Consider the following 12,063-nt stretch of genomic DNA (forward strand, 5'->3'; position numbering starts at 1 on the left):
TAAAGAACTTAGATAAGTCATTCATATTGCAAGGGGGTTGTACAGTTATTAAAATATAAATTTTTTATACAGACACCAAGTCCAGGTCTGTCTTTTCTGATGCGAACAAAAACAATTCCCCATTTCTTAGTGCAATATTCGCTGGGACATTGTGGAATTCAAAAATCTGAGAGAAATTAAGACGAAACCGCATAAACGAGGGAAACAAGCGTGGTCCGTTACTTCATACGGTTCTTTCAACTCCCAACTTTTCTCCGATATTTCAATCCGAATATCTCAGTGAATATTGCACTTACAAAAACGTGAAGTTTTTTTTTTTTTGTTTGCCTCATCAGATACAACTTTCTCTGATTGGATTTTGGAAGGCAGGATGTCCCGTGGCACAATTTTAGAGCTTTTAAGTGGCCCGTGGCACATTTTCAGATCACTGAAGTAGGCCCGTACATATTCAAAGATCATTTAAGTAACCCGCGGTTCCAGAACACTTAAACGATCCATGGCACATTTAGAGATCCCTTGAGTGACATGTGGTACAGATTTAGAGCACTTAAGTGGCCCCCCAGAGTGGTTCTACAACACTCAAGTTACTCGCGGAACATTCCCAGATTACTAAGTGATCCCCGGCATAATTACGGATCACTTGAGTGATGCGTTGCACAGTTCCAGAGCACTTAAGTGGCCCGGAAACATTTCCAGAGCACTTGAATGATCCGTGAAACATTTAGAGATCGCTGAAGTGGCTCTGTAAGGGATTTATGGTTAGGGAGAATGTTAGTTCAGGTGCCCACAAACTAGCGAAAGATTTTTCTCGTATTTGGCGCACCGAGTAAGATGCCACATTGAGGATATTTCCTATCTTCATAAAGGGTAGTTGATGGCGTAAGCATCATACAAACCCCCCTCCCTTGTCATCAAAAGTCAGCAAATCGGAACCCCCCCCCCCCCCATCGATGCTGACGTAATACTTGAACAATCCTTTAACCGTCAGCAAGTTCTTCGAATTATTTACACAATCAGAGATTGGAGTACAGTCTACAGAATTTGATGGAAGGTTGTTCCAATCAATAATGTACGGGGGAAAAACTAAATTTGAAACAATCTGCAGATGCGAAAAAGAGTTTCAATTTTTGGGGAGCGATTGAGGCTGTTGGAAAAATGTGAAGATTTTATTAGAATGTGGTTAGTGTGGTAATGCGTCCAAACGCTTGTGGAATAAACTAAAACAGCGGTTCTCAACCGGTGCTCCGTATGAACTCCCAGGGTCTCCGTGGCCGCTCGAGGAAAATATAAAAAAACAACCAGTAAATTTGAAAAAAATAAGCCAGTAACTTTGATGAATAAATAAAAAATAGGCCTACGGGGCTCCGCCATAGAAATTACACACCGGAAAGGGCTCCTTGGGTCAAAAAAGGTTGGGAACCGCCGAACTAAAACGAGCTCTGTTTGTGCATGTATCTGTGTAGTATTTTATATTATATTATTTTCCTCTACCGCCACTAGATGGCACCGCTTACACAATTATTATCTATGTTATTTTTCCCGCGTTTTGGGTAGATATTCTTTTGTATTGGCTCGAGTCAGTCGTACTTTTTACTCATGTCTAATTAAACGTTTTATTATAATTTTAACCTTTGCGCTCTCCGTATATAACGGCGCGTTCGTCGTTCGTATACATTCTCTGTTTCCTTTCTCCTCTCCTCATCATCGCGACTCTTTGTTGCAACCCTACGAAATTCTTTTTACCTTTCTTTTATTTCTATAGAACTATTAGTGATTCCCCCCCCCCTACACACATATAATGGTGTATCCTTTTGCTATATACATATGAGAGCAAAAAAGAACAGGCTTGGTGAGAGGGAAAAGAGAAATCTACTTCGTATACCTACTCTTTCTTTCTCTCTCATCGGTACTTATCCGTTATACTGCTTTCCTTTCATTTGTTTTTTCCTGCCTTGTCTTCTACTCTTTTTTCCCTTCAACTTCTTTCCCTTTCTCTAACATGCGGTTAAGTTAGGACGAGGTCATCATATTAATCGCCCATTCGTCAAACAGAGATCATCTGAATTTCTCGCCAATACCTTGCAAGCGAAGCGGGTTAAAATGCTTTTTCCCTTTCACTGTAATGTAATGCATATCGACGACCCAATTCAAAACGGGAACAACTCAAATTACAGTAGGGGATCGTATAAGCAGAGTTAGAATTTGTGGCTGTTTTGCAATATGTAGATATTTTCAAATTATCCTCATGACGTGCATAATTCAAAAATGCTTTTAATAGTGAGCTGTTGCCTTTTTTGAACTGGGCCGTCGATATGCATTGTATGAACATTCATTTTGAGAATTTACCCAATCCTTTCCATTATGTTACAGCTCACTACCAATGGTTGGGACTCTTGTGTCGTCTTCAGCTGTAATCTGCACCATCACGGCGGCAGCATGGATACAGAAAGTTCAGGTGGATAACATTAATCTGTTTCAAGTATATTTTTTTTTATTGTATGTTGTACAGCGTCATGAACTGTATCAAGTGACATCATTTTAACTGATGAAATTGAGTTAATTATACATATCAGTCGAACCAGGTTCAGGCAAAATGCCATAAATGCTTTTTTTTTCATTTTCTCAAATTCTTTTTATGCAAATGCCTTTTTTGAATTTTTCCTTCTGTAAATGAGAATAGGGTTAATGCGTGAAAGATGGGCATCAGAAAACTTTATTATTGCCAGGCATAGAAGTGACGAAAACTTTTCATCTTTGCAACACACAGTTTCCAATTAGCAATCAACTTATCATCAGGTTCACATCGAGATTGTTAGAGCAGATTTTAATTGAAAAATGATTATAATTATCCGCCTTAAAGCCCAGCTTCGTAGCAGAGTCTATAACACTTTATTTTGTGTCAAAAAAGGAAAAAAAAAAGCATACAAAATTTTTATAACATTTTCCCCGGACAATTGGGTTCTGTCGCGATTAACAAATTTTGAGGTGATTACAGACGAGATGGGGTTGGGAGTTGAAGAAAAGTTTCGAGGTTTCGTTAAAACGGATGAATGTATACATATTAGGATGAAGGCATGTTTTAAAAGCAATTGAGGGCCCCCACCCATGCCATCTCATCTGTTATCTTAAACTTGACATATTATATACACAGGATACAAAAAGAAACGAAATGAGAATCTTATTGTGAATATCCATCTGGAGCGAGTCTCATCTCGCTTAACACCTTATTGGTGAGCAAATGGGTTTTGGTAACTTGGGGACTAGAAGCCAGCATCAGTTTCATTGGGTTTGAGTTCACTCGCTCCGGTGGATTTAATGAAAATATACAAAATAGAAATATTATATGGGGGAATATACACAATTAGGGATCATCTCGCTTAGCACCTTATTCGGTGAGCAACATGAATACGACAATATAGTACGCACGTGTGTTGTGGACATGAAATGCCTGAAGAACTTGAATACAGGAAAGAGAAATACACATATACATACATATATATAGGATTATATGCCACTGCGGACTTTACGATGAGCTTTTTTTTCTCTCAAGTTTCATGGCGTAATTTACGTCTGTGATTATACGATGAAGAGGATTTTTCACAGGAAATATTCAGTTAACTACTCTGGCAATATTATTTGCGTAATTTAAAAAAAAAATCTCGTCTTTCTGTGCATTTCTGTGAAAACCGCATCGTGCTATTATCTATATTTTTCGAATTATGCAATTTGTACTTTTTCTGTTGCTTTTAGATCACCCTGTGCATACATTTTGTTGAACGAATGGTATTATTGTGATGTCAGTTCTTGAAATATTAAACGTTTGTCGTAAATATGAGCATTTAGCGTAATGAGTTTTATCCTTGTGGGAAAAAAAATTATTATATATTCTTGTGCATAATTTTATTAAACAAACAGTTAAAAATATTATTTCAATATTTTGTGAATAAATATTAGTATTTTTTTATAATATTTTTGGAAATATTAGAATGCAAGATCCCAGAGCCATTCGGCATCGGGTCAGTGTCAATCGGATATAGCGGCTAGTCAGATATTACGCATCCTCCTCTTCATCATCTGTAATGGATTCGGATTCGCTTCTTGTTTCATAAACATGGTAAGTCTAAAATCCATGTAATCATAGCGTAGAATATGCAACGTTATGATACTGTCACGCAAGGAAACTCGTATATTGAATGTTAGTAATTTATAGTTAATACATATCACATAAATTAAATCATTACTTATAATTAGGAAACAAGTTTTTTCCCCCATAGTCTGAGTAGTTTTTCTCTAAAACTGCTTATCCGAATACAGCAAAATTTTTAGGATTTAGGATATCTTAATGAGACCATGGGGAAGTTATTTATAAAATAAAATAAAAATAGTACAATTTTTGACCACCGTGTAAAAGAATGGCGCTTTGTTATTGAATATTCCTTTTTCGTATGGCCCATATAGCGTATATACCAAGTTTCAATGGAATACGTCTTCCAGAACGGCCGCTACATAAGTCTGAGTAGTGTCAGTATAATTAAGCTGACACACTACTCAGTTTAATTATACTGACATTACTCAGTATATTTGAGTGCTAATGCGGCCTTTAATCACATCAACCGTACGTCGTAGAGGGAGGCATAGTTTCAATTTAAAAAGTGCTCAAAAGGGGGGTTCAAAGATTACTCTGTGCCAGTTCTGAGAGTGAAAATACAATGTGCCACAAAATAAAACTTCTAAATATTTTTACGGACCCCGTGTCTTTAAACTTTCCAATTAGAAAGTTTCTTCCCGGTATATCTCCTGAGGCCAACAGAAGAAATTCCATGCTTCCAAGTGTAATATTCGCTAAGATATTTGAATTCGAAAATCGGAGAAAAGTTACGAAAGAACAGCAAAAACTAACAGACAACGTTCCTTTCCCTCATTTATGCTGTCTTTTCCCAACTTTTCTCAGATTTTTTAATACGAAAATACCTCAGCGAATATTGCACTTAGAAACTTCGAATTCTTTCTGTTTGCCTCAGGACTGTGCGGAGCAACAATTTTATTACTGGAAGTTAAGGGGTGGGGGGGGGGGGGGTCGTATAAAAATTTATATTTTTCATTTGGTTACACTCTGTATTCTCCTCTCAAAACTAGTGCAGGGGTAATTTTTGAAAGCCTTTAGAGCATTTTTCAAATTGAAACTATACCTCTACGCCGGACGGTCGATGAGATAAATGCTGTATTAGCACTCAGGGGTCATTCAAGTATTATGTCAGCATCGAGGGGGGGGGGGGAGGGGATTTCCGATTTGCTGGCTTTTGATGACAAGGGGGGAGGGGAAGGGTTTGGATAATGCTTACGTCATCAACTCATCAACCACTCTTTATGAAAATATGAAATACTAGCTATAACACCCGGCGTTTCCCGAGTTTTCTTCAGTGAGGCTTTTTTGGATCACGTGATATCTTTGAGGGACATGCAAACCGTGTCTAAGTTCACCAATATGGCTACTTCGTACGCGACTCATGAAAGAAACAAATCTAGATTTAAAGAAACGTAAAAAAAAATATATATATATTTTTCTTTTTTTAAAGGGTGCTAGGTATTTCGATTCCCTCCCTTTGAACTTCAAGTTATCTATCTCTGCCTGTTTCTGCTTCAAAAAATGCTTAATTATAAAGCTGTGGAATTTTTTCGATGAACTTTTTACGGGCCCATAATTAATTTTAAAACATCCTAAACTATATGAATTTATGCAGTTGAATATTAAAAGACAATACGGAGACATTAATATTCATGCTTGAGAAGATATAAATAAAAAGTTGAAATCAATGTTATTGCATGGATATCCAACTCAAAAGTACGTCCGGCTAATTACTTCACGTTTAATCTCCTGGGCTTCGTATATCTCTAAGCGAACTCAATATTTCAAAAATCGAGTATTTAATACAATTTTTAAAATTATTGATATGACAGGAAAAAACCAAACTTCCGCATTTCTACATTAAAATCGGCAATTTTAACACTGATTTCTATGGGGATCATCCTTTGCTTTACCCTCAAAGTGATGCTGATGATGGTGGAGATTTTTAATGGAGATAATGATATTCGATATACGGGTGTTGCATGGGGTAATAAAACGCTCAACGATATTCAAGTGGAAGACGTGGAGGTCCTAAATCTTCTAAGAAATGTATGTGCAAGCAAAGCACCAGGACCAGATGATATCTATCCCAGGGTTGTCAGGGAAGGTGCTAATGAATTGTTGGGGCCAGTCGCACAGATATACAGGAGTAGTGTTGCTGAGGGTATCGTCCCGGGAGATTGGAAACTGGCTAACGTTGTTCCGATATTTAAGAAGGGTAGTAGAGAAGTGGTGTCTAATTATCGTCCAGTGAGTTTGACGAGCTCCCTCTCGAAAATTTTGGAAATTATCATCAAAAGGCAGTTTGTGAAGTGGATAGACGAGAATAATGTATTGTCGGATAATCAGCATGGGTTCAGGAAGGGGAAGTCATGTGTAACTAACCTCCTTTGCTTCTATGATTACGTGACTAAGGCTTTGGGTAAGAGCAAAAATGTCGACGTTGTTTACCTTGATTTCCAGAAGGCATTCGATCGGGTCCAACATGGCAAACTCTTGAAGCGTTTACACGAGATTGGAATAGGGGGCAACTTGCTGAATTGGATAGAATCGTGGTTAAGAGACAGGTCGCAACGAGTTATGGTGAACGGGGAATTCTCTGGTTGGACAGACGTCACAAGTGGAGTTCCTCAGGGAAGTGTCCTTGGCCCCATACTTTTTTCACTTTTTATCGATAAACTCGATCAGGGTATCGATGGAATTACTAGCAAATTCGCAGATGATGTGAAGCTAATGGGGGTAATCGGGAATGAAAGCGATAGGGAGTTGCTCCAGACCAACTTAAACAAGATTGCAGCATGGGCAAATGAATGGAGCATGACGTTTAGCGTAGATAAGTGCATGGTCGCTCATTTTGGTTCGAACAACCCACGGTTCTCTTACGAGTTGAATGGTGTCACTATCCCGGATGCAACTAGAGTCACCGATTTGGGAATTCTCATTGACGAGCGACTTAAGTTTTCTGAACATTGTTCAGCGGTTGTCAAAAAATCGAATAGAATGCTTGGTCTCATTTTCAAAAAGGTCTCTTCGCGTTCTCCTAAAGTCATTCTTCCGCTTTTTCGAGGCTTAGTTCGTCCTGGACTGGAGTATGCTGTAAGGTTTTGGAGACCATACCTACAGAGGGACATAGACTTGGTTGAAGGGGTGCAGAGAAGAGCTACGCGTGTCCTTATTGGCACACAGGGCTTGAGTTATGAAGAAAGACTTCATTTTTTGAATATGTTTACATTGGATGAACGCAGGTGTCGAGGAGATATGATCGAAGTGTTCAAAATTTTCAATGGAATGGATAGGATGGACCATGAACTTTTAGTACACCGCCAATCGACTGCTTTTACAAGGGGACACCAGTATCGATTGGTGAGGGACAATGCAAGGTTATGGTGTCGCAGGGAATTTTTCTCCAATAGGGTTGTTAATAAATGGAATAGCTTACCCCCGGAGGTAGTAAATTGTAACACAATTGGCACGTTTAAAAAGAAATACGATAAACATGTTGGGGTAAATCGAGAAGCTATCCATTCATAGAATAAGACAACCATAAGTATTCTTTATGGGCATTGTATAATATTTTATCATGTGTATATATTGTTTGTAATTTGTGTTAATTGCATTTTTAATTGGGTTGCTGTATTTTTGAAACATATGACAACCATATTTTTATGGGCATCTTTTCATCAGCCACCTCGTTGGGCATTTTGCCTGTTGTGGCGTTGTATTTGTATTTGTATTTGTATTTGTGTCTATTCAAAAAGCTCTCATTACTGGGAGGATTGAATAAAGTGGCAAACCATTATAAAGGCATAAACTAATGTATTATACATATATGTACAGCATTGAAGAAATGACAAATCATTGTAAAGGCATATACACGTCTTAAACGCATTGCTAGGGAACCACGGTAACCAAAGTAAACGTTCGGAAAGTGATTGTTGAGGCCCAAAAACCATTGTTGCCCAACGGTTTTTCGCCCATTTGGGGCATTTGCCCTGGTCTGACAAAATTTTAAAATAGCCTATCGTTTAAGTCGGGTCCCATTTGGTATATATGCAAAATTTGGCGACGATCGATCTAAAAATGTAGATTTGTATAGAGAACACACACACACAGAGAGACAGACAGACACACAGAAAATCAATTTTATATATACAGATGTGAAAATATGTATGTATGTACGTTTTTTATACAAATCTACAGTTTTAGATCGATCGTCGCCAGATTTTGCATATATATACCAAACAGGTCCGGCTACTTTACTGTATAATCCGTGGAAGTAAAACGCAGAAAATCCAGATCTAAGGAAAACTCTCATAACAAACAAATTTCTAATTCTCAAAACCTCTCTTGTTTATTTTTCGAAGAAAACTCAAATACAACAAAAAAAAAATTGGTTTTGTTTTGTTTTGTTTTGTTTTCCAACTGGCTTTTTATATATATGCCCTTGAAAAATAAAGTTTTCTTATTTCTTGAGTAAAGCACAAAAGCCATTACTGCCATTGTGATTAGGGTGGGGGGGGGGGGGCTATTCGCCCGTATATGTTAATGATGAAAAAATACTTTACTTTTTTGACTTAAGAGAAGAAAATTCCAAGCAAATACTAACTATAGTTAATCATTCCTTACAATCTTTCTTTTGTTCCCATCCTGGTCTTTTTGGTGGAATTTTTTCTTTTTCGTCTTTGTACGGTGTCGGCTGAATTTTTCTTATATTTAAGCTACTTAATTCGTTTCTTCTTTTTCCCCAATAAATTATCGGATTCCGAAGTTTTGCTTTTCCTACTGTTTTTGTTTTAGAAACTGAACTCTCTTGGGAACATTAGAATGGAAATGGAAAGGGTACATAGAGAATGGGAAACTTATAGCCATGACGTTAATTTACTGGACAGTTACAGTTACAGAGTGAGGGAAAAATATATGTCTGGCTTCGGAAAAAATCTCGTCAGCATTTTTTTTAATTTCATTTACAGGATGAAAATTGATTATAATGTTAAAGGAGGGTTGGTTGGTGCACGGAATTTTTCCAAAACAAGCGCGTTTTCTCCTATTTCTCAATTTTTAAATACTATGAAATTTTCGGCGTCTGTGTTCAAGTTTTTGTTTTTTTTCTGCCTGAATTAAAAATATTTTTTTTTAAATATTTTAATATAAACTGCTGGCAGGCATAACACATGCTAATGTTTTTCACTAACATGCTGAGTTTTTTGTTAGATAAGGAACATTTTTTTCGAACACCGCTCATTCAAATGTCTTGAAACTTAGTGTGTGTCTCAACACTATGGTGCTATATACTTTGACAGGAGCTATTACGATTTTAATTGTTGGTTATGTTTTTCTTGAATTTTAACTTTAACAACATGCAACTTTTTAAAAAATCACCAAAATTTACCCATATTTTGTGCCACAAAAATGTTTTTAAATAATTTTAATAAAAACATTCTCAAGTTAAAGTATATAACACTATGCAGGGTGACACAGAAAATATGGAAAAAGCTTTAAGGGTGTGAAATGCATGTCTGCATACGACTTCTTTTTCTTCCCCCCATTTGCATACATGGTATTCTTTTTCTCCCGATAATTTTCAGCAGGAATGTCGTTTTAACGTTTGCGGAGCGGCCCTTTCGAAACGCGTTAGTGCGGTTGCGTTTCATTTTAGACCATGCATTCTTTGATGACAATTGTTTGTATTGGTGCGTACTATCTCCTCTTAAAGTGTTTCCCATCTTTTCTGAATCACCCTGTAGTGTTGACTGACACCACAAATTTTCAAGACATTTTGAATGAGTGTTCTTCAAAAAAATGTTCCTCATCTAAAAAAACTTAGTTTTGAGAAACGAGCATTTTAGTGAAAAACATTAGCATGTGTACATATATAAGGCCTGCCAGCAATTTATATTAAAATATTTTAGTACAGGTAGAACAAAAACTTTAACACAGACGCAGAAAATTTCATAGTATTTAAAAATTGAAAAATGTGTGTTTTGGAAAATTTGCGTGCACCAATCCCTCTTGAGTCGGAAAAAATTAATTACCGTATCTTTTTTCCTGATGTGTGATTATGTTTTAGGAAATATACAGGGTGTCCTGCAAGTGATGATGCGGTCTTTATCTCATCAACCATCCATCGTAAAAGTATGTTCCTAATTTAAGAAATGCTCAACAGGCGTTCAAAAATTACCCTGTACTAGTTTCGGGAGTGAAAACACAGTGTGCGACAAAATAAAAAATCTCAATTTTTATACAGTCCCATTGTCATCTAACTTCCAATAGAAAGTTGTTGCCATGTCTCTCCTAAAGCCAACAAAGAAAGAATCCAGGTTTCCAAGTTTTTAGCATATTCGCTGAGATATTCAAATTCAAAAATTGGACAAAAGTTGGGAAAAGACAGCATAAATGAGGAAAAAGAGCGTTGTCCGTTGGTTTTTGCTGTTCTTTCATAACTTTTCTTTGATTTTTGAACAATCCTGGAATTGTTTCTTTCGTTAATTTCGTAATTACTTCTCTAATTAATTCTAGAATTATTTATTTTATCAATTCTAGAATTATTTTTTTCATTATTCCCGTATTTATTTATTTCATTAATTCCGTAATTATTTTTTCATTAATTCCATAATTATTTCTTTCATTAATTCCATAATTATTTCTTTCATTAATTCCATAATTATTCTCTTCATTAATTCCGTAATTATTTCTTTCATTATTTCTAGAATTATTTGTTTCCTCAATTCTAGAATTGTCTTTTTCATTAATCCCATAATTATTCCTTTCATTAATCCCATAATTATTCCTTTCATTAATCCCATAATTATTCCTTTCATTAATCCCATAATTATTCCTTTCATTAATCCCATAATTATTCCTTTCATTAATCCCATAATTATTCCTTTCATTAATCCCATAATTATTCCTTTCATTAATCCCATAATTATTCCTTTCATTAATCCCATAATTATTCCTTTCATTAATCCCATAATTATTCCTCACGTTTTAATCCCGTAATTATATCTTTTATTAATTCTAGAATTAATCGTCTTTCAATGTTTTCAACCATTTTCTAAAAATGATCGGCGGGCCACGCCAAAAAAAAAGCGTCGAGGACCAAATGTGGCCCTCGTGTCATGGGTTGAAGAACCCTGGTGTAACGGAAGCTACAAGTAACGTTATTCAGACGAAAAAAGCCGATTTCGCAAAAATGTAACATAGACCGTTATTCTACTGAACGCTTGAATTTTTGAAACCCTATGCTGATGCAAGGTGATGAAAAGCAGACTAGCTATTATCTATACGCATGCCACCGAAACATCATTGTGAGAACCTCAAAGCTCCTAGAATAAGTAATTGTCAATAACGTGATTCAAGCAGTCTGCTACGTCTGTCATATAGAAGTGATGAAGACAGTCTGAGGTTCGAATAGTGAATGGCCAATTACCTAGAAAACCCAGTGTTTTCAACTCGAAATCGAATAAGATCTCATCTTAGTTGTACTCACAGTTATCTGTACTGAAACATTAAAACACCATATGTGACCATAGCTCCTACGGTCGTCAAGAATATTCCTTTGTCGACCATAAACATGTCCCCGGCAGAAATCCCGCTGTCGAATCCGTTCACGAGTACCAGGAATTTCAGCAAGACACGGGACCGATTGGGATCTGACGCGTCGTCTTCGCTGTAATACGTAAGCACCGGCTTCAGGTCTTCGAGCGCTTCGTTGACGTTGGCGGCGGTGATGGTCACCGACGAGAATCCAATGACGGAATTCAGCAGAATGAGTAGACAGGTGAATGCCAGCGACGGTTGTTCGACTATGTTTCTGGAGAACACCACGACGCTGATAGCGCAGAACGAAGCGCTTACCGACATCACGTAGATGAAGATTAGTAGCAAGGACAAGGACTTGTCCGTGGTAGCGATAACGTCGGAAATCCTTCTGAAGC

General features: G+C 36.9%; 1 protein-coding gene across 2 annotated transcripts in view; it reads left to right on the plus strand.

Moving 5' to 3' along the window:
• Ac76E (adenylate cyclase type 2 Ac76E) overlaps positions 1 to 12,063 on the plus strand; it is a 303,933-nt gene that overhangs the window by 258,448 nt on the left and 33,422 nt on the right. For both annotated transcript variants that reach the window (XM_089245805.1, XM_089245806.1), the window contains 2 exons: positions 2,371 to 2,455; positions 3,986 to 4,114. In XM_089245805.1, the coding sequence (XP_089101931.1) occupies positions 2,371 to 2,455; positions 3,986 to 4,114 (214 nt within the window). The remainder of the gene's footprint in view (positions 1 to 2,370; positions 2,456 to 3,985; positions 4,115 to 12,063) is intronic.

Source organism: Pholcus phalangioides, unplaced genomic scaffold, assembly GCF_987345545.1.
Source record: "Pholcus phalangioides strain wild (caught in Gottingen) unplaced genomic scaffold, Ppha-v1.0 ptg000016l_1, whole genome shotgun sequence".
NCBI classification, from domain to species: Eukaryota; Metazoa; Arthropoda; class Arachnida; order Araneae; family Pholcidae; genus Pholcus; species Pholcus phalangioides.